General features: G+C 34.0%; 1 protein-coding gene across 6 annotated transcripts in view; it reads left to right on the top strand.

The window, feature by feature from the left end:
* PDE1A (phosphodiesterase 1A) overlaps positions 1–24,249 on the top strand; it is a 326,532-nt gene that overhangs the window by 270,631 nt on the left and 31,652 nt on the right. For all 6 annotated transcript variants that reach the window (XM_030326584.1, XM_030326583.2, XM_030326582.2 and 3 more), the window contains 4 exons: positions 3,721–3,821; positions 10,888–11,013; positions 14,744–14,845; positions 15,483–15,603. In XM_030326584.1, the coding sequence (XP_030182444.1) occupies positions 3,721–3,821; positions 10,888–11,013; positions 14,744–14,845; positions 15,483–15,603 (450 nt within the window). The remainder of the gene's footprint in view (positions 1–3,720; positions 3,822–10,887; positions 11,014–14,743; positions 14,846–15,482; positions 15,604–24,249) is intronic.

The following is a 24,249-nucleotide window of genomic DNA, read 5'->3' as shown; positions in this document are numbered from 1 at the left end:
AGATGTAAGGCACCTAACCTAGTTCCTGACACATAATGGGTATTAACACACACCCTCATGTCAATAACAATTATTAACTTATTTTTATTATATATTACTTTATGTGTATTATGTATTAATATTATTATAACACTCACTTTCTATACTGGGTAAGTTATAGCAAACTATGTCATCCTATTCAAAGGGATAGAGAAAAAGTACCCAACCCAATAATTCAACTAAAAGAGTTATTAATTATGCTCTTTTAGACACACCAGGAACTAATAGGTCAATGTGATTTTCTGACCTGAAATTCTCCCAACCTTACACATACACACACACACACTGAAAAATTGAGGTATGAAAATTTACATCATAAGTCTTAGAGCTTTATTAGCTTCTACCCATCAATATACCCAGTTAAATTATCTAGAAATTCTGCTTTTGAAGCCTTAGAAGAATGTGTTCTGCATATTACCTCCCTCAAGTAACAAATGCTGTTGTCATCCATGGAAGGAATATTTTGATCCCTGGAAGGAACAGAAACTTTGAAATCAGATTTGGGGGTGAATTCCTGCTCTTCCACTTGATAGCTATGTGGCCTTTGGCAGGTTGATTCAATTCTTTAGGATTCAGCTTTGTTTGCTGCCAGATGAAGGTAAAAATACTTACCTCATAAATGGAAAATAGGATGGTTATACAAATTAGAGACCATATAACTAAAATGTCCAGTTAATGTTAGTTTCTTCTTTCTTTCTGTCATCATTGTGCGAACAGTTGATAGCGGTCAGTATCTCCCTATGATGTAATTTGAGGACTTCTCATTTTTAGAGTTAGTCTCCCTGAGCATTCCTCGATGCAAAGTGCAAACTGTAGTTTAGATGAAGCACAGTGTCTGCACTGCTCATGACTCATCATTTTTACCCTTTATGCCTGTCCGTGAGGAATCAGAAGAGTATAGGTTACGTATGGATCACTATGCTAGTTGGGAAGAGTGATAGGATTCAGTCTCATTCTCTCTGGCATGTCCTCGTGCATCATTTACAAAATCTATGAATTTAAACATTCATTTTCTGAGTTGGAATTCTCATTTGGCACCAGTGTAAAATGAATTAACAACCAAGGAGCTAAAAAATCAGCCCCAAATTCTACTTTTGCTAATGCAGAATAGATGTGCTTTTAAATTGAGTGTGAGGGTTCAGCATTTCTCTCTTTCCAAACCATTTTATAATTTAAAATTATTTATTAGGGCTATAATGTGGCAATAAATAAGAGAGATTCATGGAAGAAGTACTATTTATGGGAAGCAGAGAATAATGAGACTAAAAACAGGAAATAAGTATAATCAATTTTGACAGCTAGGAAGATAATAATTTTAAATACTTATGAGATAATCTATAATTAAAATTTATCTCTGCTGCCCTAATTGTATTTTTGTATAATTGCAACTTCATATTCTATGTTATTATAGATATTGAATGTTACTTTTTTAAAATCACAGTTAAATATATAAATCTTAAATATAATCAATAGGAAATACTGAAGAAAACAGGTGACTTTTTTTCTAGGAATAATTTTTTTTATAAAACAATGGGTTTCTGGGGGCTCAAGAACTGGTTTAACTTTAGTTGTTTGCTATTCATTTCATGGTGTTTAATTCCACAGTCTCGCTGGGGACATTGGAGGCTCAGTCTTACTTCAGTTTATAATACAGCCCATTCTTCCTTTTAATGACTCACAATTAAATGCACCCATAAACACAGAATAGCTAGCTATATCAACTCCCTTTGGTTCTGAAAATCATTTCTGCTTCAGTCATCCAGCTGTGAGACTATTTATTCTTGAATTGCAATCACTAAAGATATGTTAGCTCACTATTATTTCCCAGACTCAATGCCTTCTACAGTGCATTTAAGGTAATAAGTTCAGGAAAATGGCATCTGTTCTGTATTTTACTATATGACAAGATTTGTGAAAAAGCACAGCGAATACATTAACTTAAAACTTCTTTTAAAATTCCACAGGGAATGATCACTAATTCTATTTTCATGAGAGCTCTGGCTGAGAGGGTAAATAACTTGTTTGCCTAATGATCGACAAAGATTTAAAACCAGAAATTGTCTGATTCCACAATCTCTTTCAACTATTCCTTACTACCTCCTCCTAATACAAAACTGGTGAAATTCAAGTCAACAGACAAATATTAAGTTCCTACTATGTGCCAGTTACCATGATAGGTTATGTGAAAGGGAGCAAAGATTAATAAGATGATGCCTTTGTCAATTATGAAATTCAACAGTTGTCACCTCTCATTCCTGAGTCATGGACCTACAATGGCTCCCTCTTGCATTTTATACAAAATCCAAATTCATCAGCTCTAATCAAAGTAGTCTATCAACTTTTCCCATAAGCTGCACTCTCTTTCCATTCTCATTCCACTTGACTTTCCAACACAATTGGCAATTCGCCTTTCATATCAGCCTCTACACTCTCATTCTGCATTTGCTCTATTTAGAATCTCTCTGTTCCTAACACTGCATTTAGATACTAATCTTTGTCCATCCTTCTTTCAAGATCACTGCCATCAAATAGACATTCAATCTGCTCTTTGATTGTACTTCAAACTGTGATCTTTTATCAAGTATGCATGTAGTTTACATTATATTTTTCTGTTGCTTTGTACAATTTAATTGTTTCAAGTATATGGAATGAGACTACTAAGAGCAAGCTCCATATCATTTGGATCCTCCATTACTACCATCAAGTACCACCTACTGGTGGTTCTATCCAATAGAACTGTCTGTGATGATAGGAACACTGCACTGTTCCATCTGGTAACTACTTGCTACATGTGACTATGAAGCAGCTAAAATTTGGTTTCTGTGACTGGGAAAATGAGCTTAATTTTATTTAATTATATTTATTTTCAGTTTAAGTGGTCACATGTGGTTACCATAATAGAGGAGTAAAACTGTTATGTTAAATGTCAGTGATGAATAAACTATCAAATTACCAAAGTAGGCTTATAATAGCAGAGAAATTTGTTAAACCATCCAATGGATAACAGAACAATCAATCTATATTGAAGCAGGTGGTCTGGATTTTATATGAAACATTTATTCTCTCTTTTATTACTAACTTATATGCACAGTCAAGAGTATGTGTGCTATGAAGAGCAAATTTAGTAAATTCTTAGAAACGCTTCCAAATTTTTAAATATAAAAACAAAGTTCAGTTTCTCTAATGAGAAAAGTGAATATTTTCAACTCTTAGGAAATTTCCTGATAGAAGAGTCTTCTACAAAAGTTGAGCTAAAAACATTTCAATGATATATGGGCTATATGTTAAAAATTACTAAACTAAAAGAAATCACTAAACTATAATTGTTTTCATGAGAACCCAAATTGCTAATTTTAATTAGCAACAAACCCCTTTGAATTCAAAAACCCAGTGAGGGTTCACCTTTTAAATCATAGAAAATTACTCCTTTTCTGATTAGCAAGGAACATTATAATGTCTCTTTTTGAATTTACAAGCCATGAAACAATCATTGACTTCATGAAGCATCCATTATGCAATTAATGTATGTGAAATAAGGGAAAAAAGTATTTTAAGATCAATAAAAATAATTTAATATATTTATACGACTACTTATACTGGATGCACTGAAAAATCTCTTTTGTAGGAATACAAGATGGCTCTGCTTTCTAAATACCATGGTATCTTTCTTTAATTTACTAGCACTGGCTCACTGAACTGGAAATTTTAGCAATGGTCTTTGCTGCTGCCATTCATGATTATGAGCATACAGGAACCACAAACAACTTTCACATTCAGACTAGGTAAGTTATATAAAGTATTAACTTTTAATTAAAACTTGAAATTTATTTTCCACATATTACTTATTTTTAAGAAAATTTAAAAATAACAGTGAATATGTCTAATAAGAATAGTTTTAATAGATTTTAGCAAAATTCCTTAAGCTAACAAACGATTATTATTTATCAAGAAAATTGTACAAATATTTGGTGACATATTTAGCGTTTTAGAGAATGTAAAAATGTGTCAAACAACTTCTTTCTGCCCAGAATTAATATTCTGAACTATCACATAAGTCAGACATCTGCTCACTGAGACAAATCTTACAACATATTGTTTAAGGCATCAGTTTAGTCTCATTATGTATTTGAAAGTAATAAAATTGTACTTCTGAAAAAAAAAATCAAAGAAACTGTATTTCCAGGTTAGCATGAAGTTCTAAGCTTAAAATAATTAGAAAATGATATTTTTTAGTGATGGTAATAATGGCAGTTATTAGAATCAAAATACCAGAGTGGAGATATATTTATCATCACAAAATCACAGATTGGGTGGTTTAAATAACAGAAATTTTCTCACAGTTTTGGAGTCTAGAAGTCCAAGAAATGTCAGCAGGTTTGGTTTCTGCTGAAACCCCTCTCGTTGGCTTGCAGATGGCTGCTCTTTCACTGTTTTCACATGGCTTTTTTTCTGTGGGTACACATTCCTGGTATCTCTTTCTCTTCCTATAAGAAAAATACCGCCATATTGGTTAGGCCTCACCCTTATGACCTCATTTAACTTTAATTACCTCTTTAAAAGCCTATCTCCATATACAGTCCCATTCTAAGGTACAAAGGGTGAGTACATCAACATAAGGATTTGGGAGGGAAATAATTCAGTTCGTAACAGAAACGTGCTCTCTGCTCTTTTGGTTGCACAGAGATCTCAGTGCCTGGGAGGCAGAACATGTCTAGGACCCATCATGATCCAATTCGCTTTCTATACATTGGATCCTGAAATTTCTCTGTCTTTTACTAGTCAAATATGCTTGAGATGGAGATGTACATTGACAGACTGATGTTTCTCTGGAACTACTGTAGACCTGTCTATTCTTGTTGAGGGAAAATTAAATTTATTTTTTACTTTTTCATTTTTTAAATTAATAGACTTTATTTCTTAGAGCAGCTTTAGATTCTCAGAAAAACTGAAAAGTACATAGTTTCCATGTACTCTTTCCCCACCCTACAGCTTCCCCTATTGTTAACATCTTGCATCAGTATGGTACATTTGTTATAATTAATGAAATATTATTTGTAATTATTATTCACTAAAAGTCCATAGTACATATTCTGGCGTAGTCTTTGTGCTATATATTGCTCATTTCTTTTCACTGGTGAACAACAAACATTACATTGTATGCATGTGGCAAAGGTTCTCTCCTTATTCACCAATTGACAGATATCTTGGTTACTTCCAAATTTTTGAATAAAGGTTATAAATAAAGAGGCTATAAACATTTATGTGCAGGTTTTTGTGTGGTCTGTTCATTTGTTTTTTAATAGCAATATTGTTAACACCTGATTTTGCAGCTATAGGAAATTATTTTTCAATGTGGGAAGCATAGGAACATTTTATTGAAATATTAGACATTTTTAGTGCCTCAAGTGACTTAGTGACAGAAAGCCACATTATGGATCATCTGGTCAAAGTCTCACAACCTAAGCAGAGAAAAAAACCCTCAAGAGGTGAAATGATCTATCTATGTACACATAGTCAGCTGATGGCAGTAGCAGAATTCAGAAGCTGAGAAGAGGGATACTCTCAATCTAGCCTCTTCCTACAACTCTGATCCCATGGCCAGAGGCAGATGCATGATAGTTCCAGTCTTCTATAGCCTGAAATGGGATGGGCTTAGAAAACGTGGTCCCTTGATGGAGACAGAGGGAGAGTTGAAATACAGTGAAATATTGAAGAAGGCATTCTGTGTAAACCCAGAGGCCCTAAGATTGGCAGAACAAGAAGGGAAAAAAGAGACATTGAGGTCAGGTCATGTGGAAGGGGGTGTTAATAACCTACACATTTGCAGAGTGGAGAGAGTTGTTCCATTTTTGTGCTGAACATCAGAGCAAAGGTAGACTGTGCAGATCATTTTTTTTTGTCAAAGACTCTTCCACATCCCCTGAATCCATAATGAGTGAGATTTTAATTAAAGATAGCTCATTACTGAACTGAGCCCTGTATAGGGCAATAGTTTAGGAGAAAAGGAGCGAGAGATTTGTTACCAATGAACACTTCTTGTTTCTACTTTGAAAAGTGAAGGCAATGGACTGGCTTTCTCCAGCAGCAGTGTCAGGCTGTCTCTTCTAGCTTTCTCCTTTACCATCCATTTACAGCTGGAGGAAGAGTCCTAACTTACTTATACTTTGGACTGCAGAGAAGGATAAGGAAATGGAGAAAAAGAAGGAGGTGGTGGAAGAGAAGGAAGAAGGGAAGGAGAAGAAGAAAAAGAGTAAAGGAAGAGGAGAGGGAGGAGGAAGAAGAATTCTTTTTTCCCCCCAACTTTACATTAAGAAATTGTATATAAAGGAGAGAAAAGGTCTAGTATTTTGTTTATTTTGTTATAAATTGCCTATCAGGATCAATTTAAAGGATTAATTATACAAGAACTTGAAAATTCTATGAATAAAAAGTTGTAATGACCACAAATCTAACAATATAGTGTGCTTTTAAAACTCTATTGCCTTTATATTATGTCCAAGAAAAAATAAGGTCTTATGTTACTAATATCAATAATTCTATTGTATTTTATATTATTCATTTTTACTTGAATTTAAAATGCTTTTCTAATTTGGAAAACTCTATACTGGGTAATGAAAAGTGAAAAATAATTTAGAACATAGTGCAGTGCTAAATTTGAGTTCAATACACACATTAAAATACATGAAATCCTTGAAAGTGTAAATAAATAAAATTTTTTTTGTGAAAATACTGAGCTACATGTTACTATGGATACTGAATGTTGCTTAGAGTTGTTCTTTTCTTAGCAGTCAAAGACCATCTCAAACATTAAGACAGTGCTGTATTCTCAAAATCCTGTTGATTTATGAGACAAAATCATAATAGTTTCTTACAATTAAATCTGGTTCAAAAATACATTTTTGCTTAATGCTGAAAGTAGAAGACAGTATTACTTGGAGCTATATCATGTAATAACACTGTCATGGCTAGATTTGAGGCCATATGACACAAATGATATGAGATTTACAAGTCAGTTTTTCCCATAATCTGAGTGAAATTCTAGAGATTGGAAACATATATTTAATTATCTTTTAAATAAGGATTGCAGGTGTACTTTTCTGTATATTGAGTTATGATTATCGATTAAGGAATTTTTAGGCCATGGTTGAAATTAAAACTGTTTTGAAGTTATGTACTATTAGCTAATTACATATGTTTTTCTACTTCTATGATAGTCTAGAAACAGAAGATACGTAATTGTTCTTCTTAATAGGTCATTTTCCCTATGCTGGATTAATAATTAAGCTTGGTTTATCTGGTAGATTGTTAGATACAAATCTCGAATAGGTAGCTTACAACAAAAACCAGGTTTCTTTAGTTCTTTCTTTTATGTATCCTCACCTATTTTTTTTTTTTTTTGGTAAACATTCAGTGGTGAGTGCTATAATCAGTACTACTGACTGAAAAGCCTAAAACAAACAGTAAGTCTTAGTGAGGCTTAGTAAGACAAAAGTATATCCCTACCAGAAGGAACGAAAAATGAAGAATCTGGGCATTGGGGAAAGTGGAGGCAAAGTTGTACAGGTTTTAGATTGACTTTCCTTTTGCTATTTTTGCTGCCTACTTCCAACTTGCCAACTTATATACATGGATTTACCATTTTAATTCATTGAACATAGTGGTTCTGTTTCCATTCCACACTTGCAAAATGATCTGGCAACCTAAGAAGATAGAGGAATAAGCAAGCAGAGCTCCATTATACAGATGTGAGAATGCTTGGAATATTTCAAACTTTATGCTAGAATACTAACTTCAACAATGCAACTTGAAATAGTTTATTTGATCAAGTGATATGATAAAATGATGTGAAAATATGGACAGGTGAAAAACAAAAGAAAACGTCCCTTGATGAATTCATTATTTTAAAATGTTCATTATAAATTGGTGCTGAAACATACATTTTGTTTAAAAAATGATTTTCTCAGTTAATTTAATGCTATGGGATCAAAATATTCAAATTGAATTGCAACATTATATGGGAGAAAAAAAACTAGAATCATAAATAGACCAAATGATTTATATTATCCCTTCCATCCTCCATCCCCCACCCAAAGTAATTTTAGTCCAAGCTAATAGGAAATAGTGGGTAATCAACTATCTGGAATGGGTTGATTCATCAACAGAGGGTTGATTCATTCAGATTGAATGAAGATGTCAAGTAATTTTTTTCCATGGGATTTAGTCCCAAGCTTAACATTCAAAAATCAGTTAAGGTAATCATCATATCAACATGCTAAAGAACAAAAACACATGATGATATCAAGATGCAGAAAAGGCATTTGACAAAATCCAACACCATTCATGATAAAAATGCTCAGTAAACTAGGAATATAGGAGACTTTCCTCAACTTGATGAAGAATGTCTACAAAAACTTGACAACTAATAGCACTCTTCACAGTGAGAAACTTGAAGTTTTTCCACTAAGATCAGGAACAAGGCAAGGATGTTCCTTCTCACTACTTTTTTTTTGTTTAATATCACAGTGGAAGTCCTACTTAATGCAATAAGATAAGAAATGGAAACAAAAGGTATAGAGATTGGGAAAGATGGCATAAAACTGTCTTGTTCACAAGTGACATGATAGTTTATATAGAAAATCCAAAAGAATTGATGAAAAAACTTATAGAACTAACAAGCAATTACAGAAACTTTGCAGGATATAGGGTTAACACACAAAATTCAGCTATTTTCCTGTATACCAGCAATGAACAAGTGGAATTTGAAATTAAAATCACAATATCATTTATATTAACATCAAAAAATTGAAATTCCAAAGAAATGAAATACTTAGGTGTAAATCTAACAAAATATGGATAATATATATACCAGGAAAACTATAAAACCTGATGACAGAATTCAAAGAAGAACTAAATCAATGGAGAGATGTTCCATGTTCATGGTAGGAAAATTCAGTATTGTCAAGATGTCAGTTCTTCTCAATTTGATCTACAGATTCAATGCAATACCAAACTCCCAGAAAGTTATTTTGTGAATATTGACAAACAGAGTTAAAGTTTATATGGAAAGGCAAAAGAACCAGAATAGCCAATACGTTACTGAGGGAGAAGAACAACGTTGGAGAATTGACACTATCTAACTTCAAGACTCACTACAAAGCTACAGTAGTCAAGATAGTGTGGTAATGGTAAAAGAATAGACAAATAGATCAATGGAACAGAAGAAAGAGCCCAGAAATACACACACATAAATATAGTCAACTCATCTTTGATAAAGGAGTAAAGGCAGTGCAATAACCCAAAGATAGTCTGTTCAACAAATGGATCTGAAACTACTGAACATGCAAAAAAAAATCTGGACAGAGATCTTCGCCTCACAATAACTCAAAATGGGTGATAGACCTAAATGTAAAATGCAAAATATAAAACTCTTAGAAGTTAACATGAGAGAAAACCTAGATGATCTTGGATGTGGCAGTGACTTTTTAAGTACAACACTAAAGGCAAAATTCATGAAAGAAATGATTAATAATCTGGAATTCATTAAAATTAAAACCTTATGCTCTGGAAAAGACAATATCAAGATAATTAAGAGACCATCCATGAAGTGGGAGAAATTATTTGCAAAAGATACATCTGATAAGATACTGTCATGCAAAATACAAGAACTCTTTAAACTCTACAATAATAAATGACCTGACTTAAAAATGTGCCTTAACAGATGCCTCACCAAAGAAGATATACAGATGGAAATTAGCATATAAAAAGGGGCTCCACATTGTATGTCATCAGGGAAATGCAAATTAAAACAATGAGCTATCACTACACATCTATTAGAGTGGCTATAATCTGGAACACTGATGACACCAATTGTTGGTGAGGATGTGGAGCAACTGGAACTCTCATGCATGGCTAGTGGGAACGCAAAATGGTACAGCCACTTAGGAAGACCCTTTGGCAGTTTCTTACAAAACTAAACATATTCTTACCATTCAAGCCAGCAATTACACTCTTTCATATTTACCCAAAGGAGTTGAAAAATTATGTCCACACAACCGGAACAAGGAATTTATAGTAGGTTTATCCATAATGGCCCAAACTTGGAAGCAACTGAGATATCCTTGAGGATAGAATAGGTGAAAGGATAAATTTTGATAGATCCAGACAATAGAATATTATTCAGTTTTCAAAAGAATTGAGTTATGAAAAGACATGGAGGAATCTTATACGCATAATACTAAGTTCAAGAAGCCAGTCTAAAAAGGCTACATACTATATGATTTTAAATATATGACATTAGGAAAAGGCAAAACTATGGAGACAATAAGATTAGTGGTTGCCAGGGGTTATGGGCATGGGAGGGAAGAACAGACAAAGCAGAGAGGATTTCTATGGCAGTGAAAATACTCTGTATAATGTCATAAGTGTGGATGCATGTCATCGTACATTTGTCCAAAGTCACAGAATGTGCAACACCAAGAGTGAATACTAATGTAAACTATGGACTTTGTTAATAACAATGCTCAGTGTAGACCTATCAGTTATAACAAATGTACCACTCTGGTGGGGGCTGTTAATAATGGGGGGAGGGTGTTACACATGTTTGAGCTGAAGGGGTATATTGCAAATCTCTGTACCTTCTGCTAAATTTTTCTGTCAATCTATAACTGCTCTAAAAAAATAAGATTTATTTTTTTAAGTTATCATACAATTAAATTACTTTCATCAATTTGGATATTGAATTAGAGAATTTTTACTGATGAGATAGATATCTTGTGACTTGAGTATTCTTATTCAACACTCATGAAATTTAAAGAATCCTGTACTTTACATTTTGTTTTTAATTCTCAGGTCAGATGTTGCCCTTTTATATAATGATCGCTCAGTCCTTGAGAATCACCATGTGAGTGCAGCTTATCGGCTTATGCAAGAAGAAGAAATGAATGTTTTGATAAATTTATCCAAAGATGACTGGAGGTGAGTTTCAGAGGAAGCCTAGAGAAAATTTAATTTCAGGAAACAGTTAAGTGATGTGATTTAAAGTGAAGAAAATGGATGAAAATCAATCTTTTATTTATGTTATAAAAATTCCCTTTGACTAGATGACTCTAAGAAGGATTAATACCTAGAAGACTTCCAGGAGCCAGTCTCTGGTGGTGGAAGTTAAACTATTTTCCAGGCTAATTCAACATCTGTTTGCATCGTAGCCAACCCATAAGACCACATACCACACAACAAATACTTCCAGAGAGTAATTATGTACTCTCTTGAATGGAGCTCTGCTTAATTATACCAATATGTGGTCCTAAATAAATTCAAAATTGTAGTGCAATATGGATTCCTTCCTATATTATTTTTCTATATGTGGAGTTTAGCTTTTTTTAAAAAAAAATTCATTGTTTGAAGGAAAAAATTACAAACATAATATAGTAAAATGACCCAGATGCAGAGGGAAATCTTACCTTTTCTTCAGGGCATCCATCTGCTTAAGATAAACAAACAACAACAACAACAAAAAACATTCATGGATTGGTGATACTTATTGCCATGTAGGGGGAGATAACAAGATGTACCCCTACTGCTCAGAGTAACTTTTCCTCCTTCTTCTACCTTTGGTCATCATCAACACCTTCATTTGACTATAAGGCTGCTGGATTTAGCAAATAAAGATAAAGGGTGTCCGGTTAAGTATGAATTTCTGATAAACATCGAGATATTTAGTGCAAATATGTCTGTATGTCCCTACTATTCAGTGAGACCTACTTATTTTTTTAAAAGCCTTATCTTTAACAAAGATTTTGTTAAAAGTTAGTGAGCTGAAAAGGTTCCCATTTAAATATCACAGGTTTTTAATTTTTTTCTTTAAATCAAGGTAAAAAGAAATGTTCAAAGAAATGCTTTGGGATGAAGAGCTGCCTCAAAATGAATGAATGAATGAATGAATGAATGAATGAATGAATGAATTAAAGAATGAATGGTTTTTAAAACAAGCCCTAATTTCTGATGGTTACTTTTCCAAATACTCAAGCTTTCTGGTTTTTCAAGGCCACTTTTGAAGCTGTATAAAACATGGGCTTGCTTTTGCAACCTTGGAAGCAGATCTGATGGGGGGCGGAGAGAAATTTGGGAACCCAGTTTGGGCCTTTCATTTTATTCTGCAGGAAACAATAGCTCAGTTGTGTTTCCAGCTAAGAAGGCCACCATCTAATTGTGAAGGGATTTTAAAGCTACCACTGGTGGGCTATGTGGAGAATAGAAGGGTATACGTAGGAGTAGGGAGGTAAGTTTGGAGGTATTTGCTAAGGTCCAAGAAATGTACTCTCTTTTGGAGAGTACTCATTTAGAGTATGAATTTAATTTTTATCAGTGATTATTACTCCCAGAAGTAACATTTATATTATTAATTTTTATATATTATTAATTTTTACTGTTATTCCTTTAAATTAATCTTTTTCCTTCCCAAAGTTGATTCTGTTGCAATTTCAATGTAATTTTTTTCCTATTACATTTTTGTTCTTTAGCATCTTTAGTATTCTAATGATTTATTCCTATAATATTTTATAAATTTCTGTATAGTAACTTCTCAGAATCATCCTAATTGAATGGTTTTACAGAATTGTTTTAATACTATAATATCATACAGATTGTAGAATTTAATAGATACAACACTGTTTCTAAAAGCTACAAAAGATATATTTGCTAGTATAAAATTGATAATATTTTACCACAAATTAAAATATAGATAGTTTTTTAAAAAACGTGTAGGTTTTTGATTTGCATACCTATTTATTTCTTAATTTAACTTTAGTAACCATAAATGAAATAATTTAAAAATTTGGTAAGGAAGGGGCGCCTGGGTGGCGCAGTCGGTTAAGCGTCTGACTTCAGCCAGGTCACGATCTCGCGGTCCGTGAGTTCGAGCCCCGCGTCGGGCTCTGGGCTGATGGCTCAGAGCCTGGAGCCTGTTTCCGATTCTGTGTCTCCCTCTCTCTCTGCCCCTCCCCCGTTCATGCTCTGTCTCTCTCTGTCCCAAAAATAAATAAACGTTGAAAAAAAAATTTTTTTTTAAAATAAATAAAATAAAAAATAAAAATTTGGTAAGGAAGATTCATAAAGTAACATTCCCTTGTGCACTATTTTGCCTAGTTTACTGATACATTATTAGCTGATTACTGATAATATCTAGCACTTACTAATCACTTACAAACTAAAATGTACTAAATTTTAAGATTTCATAAAACATTCATCTCATTTTTTCTTAGTTAAAATGAATATTTTGGTTCAGCTGCTATTGTAATATGGGTCTCTTCATAATTCCAGAGAAAAAAAAGTATTAAAAATAATTTCATTATCTTTAGTTTCCTTTAATATTTAGGAGCAGTATGCTAAGCAGGCTATTCAATATCATTAACAGTAATCAGCGTAGTGATTTCTCACAGTGCCCATCTGAAAAATGCAATTTAATTAAGGACCCAAAATTTTCAGCAAGTACCTCTAATATGCTTTGGTTAAAAAAAAAAAAAAGCATCCAGTCATACCACCTTTAAGTAAAATATCTTCGACACAAGATTATAATGCAAGTTTACCACACACCTTTTATTTAGCTTACTCCAGTGGCCATGCCACAGAATGAAAATAAAATATGATTTCCAGTATAAGTGACTTTTCTACCTATCTATACTGAGCAATGAAGCCTTTCCTGTGGTAACTTATTTCCAACTTACTGTGAGAATGAGTTATTCATGCATAGGTTTTGTGATATGGTCACTGTATTTATAGCTCAGATTTAAATTTGATCAAACTTTCAATAGCTGTGTCTACAATATGTTGTAGTGTCAGGGTCCCAAAAGCTTAAACAGAGAATTGCACTCACGTTAGCATCTTGACTTCTCTGGGGTTCTTATGATGATAGGTTGGCACAGTGAAGTGGTAAGTGTAAGCTTTAGGAGTGGGAACTCTTGGTGTTGAATCTCATCTCTGCCATGTACCAGCTACCCATGTGACTGGGAAAACCCCAATCTCCTCTGGTGTGAAATAATAATACCCCCTATATAAAAGCACCTAGGACACTACTTGGGACACTACTTAGGACACTACTTATTCAGGACTTACCTGAATAAATAGTGGTTGTTTTAATAATAGCAAATACTGCATTTAAAATTAATTTTGGGAAACACGGGGGTGGCTCAGTCAGTTAAGTGGCCAACTCTTGATTTTGGCTCAGGTCACAATCTCAGTTAGTTGTAATCTGGCCCTGCATTGGGCTTTGCACTGGGCTGGGCCTGGAGCCTGCTTGGGATTCTCTTCCCTTTCTCTGCCCCACCCCCTCCTCAAAATAAATAAATAAACTTTAAAAAATAAGTAAAATAAAAGTATTTTTTTTTTAGATTTGTCAGGATACTTTCAGAAATAAAAACAATATTTAGGAATTATGAGTAGGGGAGGGTTGTACGTGTGGGTGGGGAAAGCAGGAGAGTTGTTAAACAGCATCATTCACAGATCGCTCTCCTGGGAACTTCCTAAAGCCATTAGAGTTAAAGGATGAAATAAAGTCAAAGTTTGCGAGCTCTTTTATATTTAAAAAGTAGCATATTTTTGCTCATATACATTAAGAAAAATAAAATTTAAGTAGTACTATTTGAAGAAATGTTTTACTTGAGAATCATCAAGGGCCAAATAAACCTTTCTTCTTTTGATGACTCCACAGGGATCTTCGGAACCTAGTGATTGAAATGGTTTTGTCTACAGACATGTCAGGTCACTTCCAGCAAATTAAAAATATAAGAAACAGTTTGCAGCAGCCTGAAGGGTAGGTTATTTTCTTTCATAATGTTAAAGTTTGGTGGGCTTAGATTCAGAAAAGACTGTAATTGATATTGGGGCACCTGGGTGGCTCAATCTGTTAAGTGTCTGACTCTTGGTTTCGGCTCAGGTCATGATCTCAGGGTGGTGGAATTTAGCCCTGCATCAGGCTACACGTTGAGTGTGGAGCCTGCTTAAGATTCTCTCTCTCTCTCTCTCTCTCTCTCTCTCTCTCTCTCTGTCCTGCTGCCCTACCCCCCCTCCCCCGCTTATGCTCTCTCTGTAAAATAAAAATAAAAATTAGGGACGCCTGGGTGGCTCAGCTGGTTATGTGTCCAACTTCAGCTCACATAATGATCTCGCCATTCCGAAGTTCGAGCCTTGCGTTGGGGTCTGTTCTGACAGCTCAGAGCCTGGAGCCTGTTTCAGATTCTGTGTTTCCCTCTCTCTCTCTGCCCCTCCCTTGTGTGTATACTCTCTCTCTCTCTCTCTCTCTCTCTCTCTCTGTCTCTCTCTCCCTCTCTCTCTCTCAAATAAATAAATATTGAAAATTTTTTCAAAAAATAAAAAGTAAATATTTTTTTAAAAAAGACTATAACTGGTTACTTTGCCCTAATAATTTGAACATGTCCTTGATTTGACAGGATTGACAAAGCCAAAACGATGTCCCTGATTCTCCATGCAGCAGACATCAGCCACCCAGCCAAATCCTGGCAGCTGCATCACCGGTGGACCATGGCCCTAATGGAGGAGTTTTTCCTACAGGTGCCTCTTTCACACTATGTGCTCATATTTTTGGAAATAGTAACTACGCATATTGACATGCACCTTTTTTTGTTCCAAATTCAGGGCTTGTGACTTACTATTTATCTTTCGGATAAATGTATTTCCTAATCCTACGTAGTATACTATATATTTTAAAAAGAGTCAAGTCTTGGATCTCAGATGCCACTCTTAGGAAAGAAAGAAACAAACAAATTAGTATTGTTGTCTGCTGTTAAGAGGTAAAATGTTAGAGTAGAAACATCAAATATCTTTCATCATAAAATGGGAAAGGGGAGAAAATACAGCACTGCTGCATCCATCTTGTTGGTTATAACTTAGTCATATATGCATAGTTGCAAGGAAGACTGAGAAATACAATTTTGCGTTAGATGGATGTATGCTTGGTAAAAAGTGGATTATTATATGAAAAAACAAGCCTAGCCATGGGGAATGGCCAGTGGTCTCTACCACAAGTATACTTTTTTTAAAATAGCCCACTCCGACCTGAGGTACCACAATACAATCGTGATGTTAACCGCCCAGAGTTAGCATCAGACCCCACAAGGTGAAGGCTCAGTCTTCCATAAGAGTGGCTCTAGTTCAGATGCCAACATCAAGTGGGGCCCCAGGACACCAGCCCTTCTGACCACTGGTTATAAATTCAGGATTCCCATGACCCTCCTCAGGTCTGACAATTTGTTACAATGATTCAAATAACTCAAGAAAGTTACAGTTTTAATTATAAAGAATACAATAAGAAAGGGCCAATTGACATTATACCTATTCTGAAGACCTAAAGACCAAGTACATTACTATATTTGGATGACTCTGTTTTCTGTTTCCCATTGTCAATGAATATGCTATACAGTTTCACTTTGAAATAGCACAGCATGGTCCTAGAGAAAGTTACTCAGTAGCATCTTCCAAATTTAAGTATTTTCATACTAAAAATAGTCTTAAAAATATTTTTAATACATTTTGTGGTAAACACACACACACACACACACACACACACACACACACACGTTAAAACTTATCCAGTTCTAGAACTGTGTGTTATGGCCAATTAAAAATTACAATTTCATGTATTCAACCAAACACTAGTCAGAAAATGGTAAATCTAAAGAGAACTTAGAGATCTTTAAGAACAATTTTCTCATATTATAAATGAAGGAACAGAAACATGAAGAGATAAAATGACTTTGCTCAAGTTAAGACAAAATTTTTAAGTATTTTAAATGATCATTAAACCACAATATGCGAAGTTCTGTGGAATGCAGCTAAAGCAATGCTTAGAGGAAATTGTATAGCTCTAAATGCTCATATTAGAAAAGAATAACAGTACTTGTATCAGTGATTTGAAGAAGTTAGGGAAATAAAACCAAAATAAGTTGAGGAAGGAAGTAAAAATATAAAAGCAGAAATTAATGAAACAGAACAAAAACCACAGCAAAAATTAACAAGGAAAGCAGTTTGTTCTCAGAAAAAATAATAAGATTGTTAGCAAGTTTAAAAAGAGAAAAAAAACATGGGTGCCTGGTAGCTCAGTTGGTTAAGCGTCTGACTCTTGGTTTCAGCTCAAGTCATGATCTCGTGGTTTGTGAGTTCAAGCCCTGCATCGGGATCTGAGCTGACAGCGGGAGTCTGCTTGGGATTCTTTCTCTCTGCCCCTCTCCCAGTTGCTTTCTCTCTGAAAATAAATAAATAAACTAAAAAAATGTTTTTAAAAAAGAAAAAGAGAAAAAAACACAAATCATAAGTAAAAGAGGAGTTGTCATTATGGACTCTACATATAACAAAAGGGTAAGGAATTTTAGGCATAATTTATGTTTTAACACATTTGACAACTTAGGAGAAATTGTCAAATTCTTGAAAGATATAAAATACCAAAACAAACATAAGAAAAATTGTAATTTGTATATCCATATACCTATTTTTAAACACTGAATTTGTATTTTAAACTCTTTCCATGAAGAAAAATTCAGGCTTAGGTGGTTTCAATTCTTAATTCTTCTTTCAGTTCTCAATTCAAGTGAGAGATGGTGAGTTCTCTCAAACTTTTCAAAAAGAAATAATGCCAGTCTCACACAGATTATTTCATAACACAGAGCGAGAGGGAAAATTGTCAGTATAACCCTGACAAAAGCTGACAAAGATTTTGCAAGTAAAGGATATTATACACCCATATCTATCATGAACCTAGGTGGAAAATTTCTTTAAATATTAGCAAATCCAATCTAGCAATATAGTGAAAGAGTGCATATTATGACGTAAGTTGATTTAAGTAAAAAATCATTTAAAATAATTTACTATACTAAAAGAAAAAAATCCTACTATTATCTCAATAGACGCAGAAAAAGTATTTGACAAAGTTCAAAAGACACTAATTACAAAACTTTCTGCAAACTAGAAGTAGGGGACCTCTCCCATTGTGGTAAAAGGTGTCTATAGCTTACATAATATTTCCTGGGGAAATACTGAACACTTTGATGCTAAGTTCCAGGTATCTGCTCTTACCACTTCCTTTCAACTTTGCATTTGAAGCTCTAGCCATTACGATATATAAAAGAAAATAAAGAATAGATTGGATAAAAATAAAAAGAACTGTCTTTATTTGCACAAATATGAGCTTCTACATAGAAATTTAAGGAATCTATAAAAAGCTACTGGAACTGATAAATGAGTTTAACAGGGCTATAGGATCAATTGTAGTTCTGTATACTATCAACAAACAACTTGAAAATAAAAATTTAAATACAATATGACTTATAAAAGCATAAAAAAATATTTGGGAATACATTTAATTAAATGCATATAATGCCTGAACACTGAAAACCACAGAATATTGAGAAATTTTTAAAGATCTGTCTATGTAGATTGAGAGATATACCATGTTATGGATTAAAAGATTTAATATTGTTAAGATGTCAATTCTACGAGGGGCACCTGGGTGCCTCAGTTGGCTAAGTGTCTGACTTCAGCTCAGGTCATGATCTCATGGTTTGTGAGTTTGGGCCCCACATTGGTCTGTCTGCTGTCAGCATAGAACCTGCTTCAGATCTTCTGTCCCCCTCTGTCTGCCTCTCTGTCCCCTCTCTCTCTCAAAGTAAATAAACATTAAAATTTTTTTTAAAAGATGTCAATTCAAAAAATTGATTAATATACCTAGCATAATCTTTATCAAAAATTGTTAACAGATTTCTTTGTAGTAATTGAAAGAAAAGCTGATCCTAAAATTGACATGGAAATGTAAGAATCTAGATATAATCAAAACAATTTTGAAAAAGATTAAGAAAGTTGGAAAATTTACACCTTCTTATCACATGACTTAGTAGAAAGTTAAAGTCATCAAGGCAGTGTGTTATTGACATAGAGTCAGGCAAATAGATCAATAAAATAGAATAGTGATTCCAGAAACAGTCCCATACTTATACGATCATTTGATTTTCTACAAAAGCAATAAGATAGTTAAACAGTGAAAAGAAAGTTTATAAATGGCAATAGACTGATACTATTAAATATATGGGAGAAAAGGAATTTTATCCCTTACGTATACCATATATAAATATTAATTCAAGATTGACTCCAGCCTTAACACAAAACCTAAACCTATGAAGTTTCTAGAGGAAAGCTCAGGAGAATATCTCTCTAATCTTAGGGGTAGCCAAATATTTCTTAGAAAAGACACGTAAAGCACTGCCTAAAAACGAAAAAAAAAAGTAGTAAAGTGGACAAGAACGAATTTTAACACTTCTCTTCCAAAAATACCATTAAGGCAAGGCATAGAGTGAGAGAAAATATTTGTACTACAAATATCTGTCCAAGCGCTTGTTCACAAATTGCATAAACTCCTACAAATCAGTAATAAAAAAAAATCAGCCTAATTTGATCAGCCACCTCGTTAAAAAGTACACAAATTGGTAATAAATACATACAAGTATACTCAATATCATTGCTTGTCAAAGGATTGCACATTAAAATCACAGTAAGATACATCTACATCCTCACCATAATAACCAAAGTTAAAAGGATTGAAAATATTAAGTGTTTTTTATTATGTGGAGCAACTGGAAGTATCAGACATTTTTTTTTTTTAATTTTTTTTTTCAACGTTTATTTAGTTTTGGGACAGAGAGAGACAGAGCATGAACGGGGGAGGGGCAGAGAGAGAGGGAGACACAGAATCGGAAACAGACTCCAGGCTCTGAGCCATCAGCCCAGAGCCCGACGTGGGGCTCGAACTCCCGGACCGCGAGATCGTGACCTGGCTGAAGTCGGACGCTTAACCGACTGCGCCACCCAGGAATATAAATAATTACAACTCCTCTGAAAACTACTGGCTAGCGTCCATGAAACTTAATGAAACTAACATAAGACTTAATATCCCTATGACCCAGCATGCCAACCCACAGGTGTATAACTCGGATAAATTAGTGCTTATGCCCACCAAATGTGGAATAGTCATAACAGTATTACTTATTATAGCCCTATACTAGAAACAGTCCAAATTTGCATCCAAAATAGAAATGAATAAATAAATAATGGCATAGTCATACAATGGAATATCATACAACAATAAAAAAATGGACTACTAATACAAACAACAATAAATCTCAAAAAAACCATACTATATGATTCCATTTATATGAAGTTCAAAATTGGCAAAATTAACCTATGATGATTAAAATCTGAACAATGGGTGCCTGTAGGAGGTGAGATTCACTGGAAACAGTTAAGGGAATTTCTGGAAGTAATGGAAATGTTTTATATCTTGCATGTTAATTACATAAATATGTTCATAATTTATGCACTTAAATTTTGTACATAAATTTTTCCTTGATTTAAAGAAGAATATAGCAGAATGACTTAAAGAACTCTAAAAGAGGCTCCTGGATGGTTCAGTCCAACTTCGGCTCAGGTCATGATCTCATGGTTTGTGACTTTGAGCCTCTCATCAGCTCTGTGCTGACAGTTCAGAGCCTGGAGCCTGCTTTGGATTCTGTGTCTCCCTCTCTCTGTGTCCCTCTCCCACTAGCACTCTGTCTCTCTTTCTCTCTCAAAAACAGATAAACATTAAAAAATTTTTTTAAAGAATTCTAAAAAAAACCCTGTTAATATAAGTCTGCAATAAATTCCAGCAACTCTTGAAAATTATTGTTAGATATCCAAATAGTATCTTGACTTATATTCTCCCTATTTTTTATTCATTTCAGACCAGACAAAGATTACCTGACAGAATCATGAGAGTAATGAATTTAATGAAATTGAGTCAAGATGTTTTCAAGATTCACTACCTTATTCTTGAATTTTCTAGAAAGGTGACTGCTATTAATAATGAAGCTTCTAACACGCAGTGATTTTTCACATCTGAAATTCAGGGTAGAGGTAAACCGTTCCATAAGGCTACTTAGTTCCTCTGTCATTCTCAGCGCCTGATAAGCAGTGACTCAGATATCTAAATAGAGATAAAAATGCATGCAACACAAAAGGTCAAGTCTTGGAATAGGTATAACATCATGATATTTGGAATGTTTTTGTGATCTGAATTTTTCAGACTGTGTTACTTAGAGTATGAAAATGTCAGGTTTTTCGTTTGTTTTTTTCACGGGATTCTTGATAGGCAACAATAGGCATTTGTGTCATCCCAAAATGTTCAGAAATGACTGTCTTTTCTTGAATGACCTTAATATATAAGGCAAGAAACTTACAGCTCTGAGACGAGTAAGCATACAGGTTAAGGTGGACCATTATAAAATCAAATTATCCCTGTTGGCATTCCCTCTTCAACTATGAAATTCCTTTCAGACTGTAATAAGTTGATTTAGGATTTGAGCTTTTAATAATGGAATCTTATATTTCGCAGTCTCTGGACTTTTAAAAGTAAGTGACTTTCAAATCCCCTGCAGAAATATATAGAGCAAAACAGGAGAATGTGATGTGAAAGGTCAGAACAAGTGAGTCTGTACTACCAACAAACATGGTTACAAGCAAAACAAGTTTATCTTTATGAGACTTATGCTAATGTATGACATTGATGCCAACAGCTAAAATGTTTCTGTGCATTCAGTTAACTAAATGAATCTCCCAGTACTCTTACTCTGCCATATCCCATATATTAGCCTTTTGGAGGTGTGCATGTATGTGTGCATGTACACACATATAAATGTACACACACAGAAATGTATATGTGTATATGTATGTGTGTACATGCATATATTTACATACATATCACTTAATGTTTCAGAAAAATCCAGAGGAATTTTGAGATGTGTTGACTTCTAAGCCAATTTCTTATTAATTTTTCTACTAAGTTCATTTTCTCCAACAAAAGAATAGGCATTAAGAATTTTTAAAACACACTGTATTTCTGGAGGAGAAATCAATGCAAACCAAGTTATTTGCATTACTCTTTACAATTTCATCAGTGTTACCCAAACTCTTGGTGTTGGCAAGATAACAAGAAGTTAATACAAATAAAGTTAAAAGAAATACTTCCTGCTACTAAAATTTGTTTCTGCTTCATATTATACAAACCTAATAACTAAGTGAATTTTTCCTTTTTCAGCTGGTTGTTTTGTGTTACATGAAAAAAAAATTAACAGTTATGTAAAATCTATATTTACCAATAGGTACTACCTTTTCAAAAAAGGGGAAACAAATAATTGGAATTACAAGTTTTGGGGAGCAGGACAAAACGATTATTTTATCCTAAATTGTATACTGTCAGGCCCCTTTATGTTCTTCAAAATTACAAGAAGTAGTGTGAAGTGTGTTATTTCAAAATAGATTGTATTCCCCATAGTAATATGGGGAATGTATTATTTAGTAATGTATTTAGTTAGGGCAACCTCAGTCAAGGATCTGGCATCAAAAATTCAGACACGACCACCACCAAAAATTGATAAATATAAAGAACCACAGCTATGAGCCCGTATAATAACTTAAAATTTAAAAATCAAAGCTCATAGTTTTAAGAGGCATGCAAGGATACTAATGTCCTATACAATATTTGTAACTCACAAAATACAATCATACAATATAAATCTTGCTGCAAGTGAATATGTTAGCTATAGTAATCATTAAACATTTAAACAGTTTTGATGGCTTCCTGGAATTTAGAAGGACAATTTTTAGCAAGAATGAAAGAAGGTAATTAGATGGCTTAAATCCCTTAAATAAGTTGTCCAAAGAATGTAAACTATCACTTCTTCCCCTTCTCCCTCAGTTAAATGTCCCTATAGAACTTGTGACCCCTCAAATTCACCCTTGGCCTTGTAGTGGCCCCCAAGTCTGTGGTCAGGAGCTTCCTGTATGTTTGTTGTTGGTGTTGCTTCTGTGATTAAAACTTGTTTTCAATGCAAGAAGGTTCTCAAGATTTCTATACTTCACCATTTTGTCTTTAGTTTTTGAAAGCTATAGAAATTCTTTGGCTTCAGATAAAATGCAAAAAAAAAAAAAAGTGCCATTAAGTCACTGGATTTGACAACTTGTTGACCACTACCAGAGCATTTCATACTGTTAGGAAAGCATAAAAATATTACTGGTCTTTGTCATGGCCTTTCAAAGAAGCAACCTCAACGGCCTCCAAGGGAATTGCTGATACAGGGACAAGTCTGAGCACACCAGGCTGCCTTGTGTTTCCACATTTCTGGGGTCACTTTCTCCCCTTTCCCACCTGCAGGGTCATCCCCAAGAAAAGATGCAGGGATCCAGGAGCACAATTGGGTGACATTGGTTAATTGAGGTCAGTGGCCTTAGGGCCCTGTAATTTTATTCCAACCACTGTACAAGTCAATACACCAGAACATACATATATTTGGTATTTTACTGATTTTTGAAAGTATATTTTGGCCTCCTGAAGGCAGCAACCTCAAATGAAAGCACATCCTCCAAGAGAAAACTAGATGACTTACACAATGTCTGTTGCCTTGACCCCAGATTTCATCGTTAGGGAGAGTAAACGCTCCCAATTCAGGGACCCAATAAGGAAAATTTTAACGTTTATTAAATTTATACTCAGGGATCCCAACTTTCTCTTTACATATCTTTCCCTCTCCCCTAGTAGTACCCCCCTGTCGTACTGGGTTTGTGGTGCCCCCATAGTCTGGCTATAGGGCCTCCTACTAATCTTGCCCTCATGGTCTTAATTCACCCTAAAGAATAACACCTTGAAATATTTATAAATAAATTAAATAATTAATGTGCTTTAGTATTCAATGTGCTTTAGCAGTGGAAATTTAATACCCTAATTCAATTGTGGAATATAAGAAGCAAATAGAATATAAAATTTCTCCCTCCAAATATAGGGTGGTGGACCCTATATATATCTGTCAAGTGCCTAGGTCCTATATGAAAATGTTGCCATCTAGCATTCTATAAAATTTAGCTCATAGAAGGGAAATCACCACAATGCCTTTTTCAGGCCCAAATTATCATTTTTAGATCAAACAAAGAACTCCTATTATATAGTATAAAAATATACATATTAAAATATCAGATAGCAGCCCCCTAATCAATAAAACCAGTTATATAGGCATAGATCAGGTAAGTGTCTACAATATCACATTTCCCATGAAGTCTATGAGGAGCTTTATTTCTATTTTAACAATAGCAATATTATTATTTATATTTTAATATAAACAATGA

The sequence above is a fragment of the Lynx canadensis genome, chromosome C1, assembly GCF_007474595.2.
Source record: "Lynx canadensis isolate LIC74 chromosome C1, mLynCan4.pri.v2, whole genome shotgun sequence".
In the NCBI taxonomy this organism is placed as follows: Eukaryota; Metazoa; Chordata; class Mammalia; order Carnivora; family Felidae; genus Lynx; species Lynx canadensis.
This window is presented reverse-complemented; position numbering and strand designations above follow the sequence as displayed.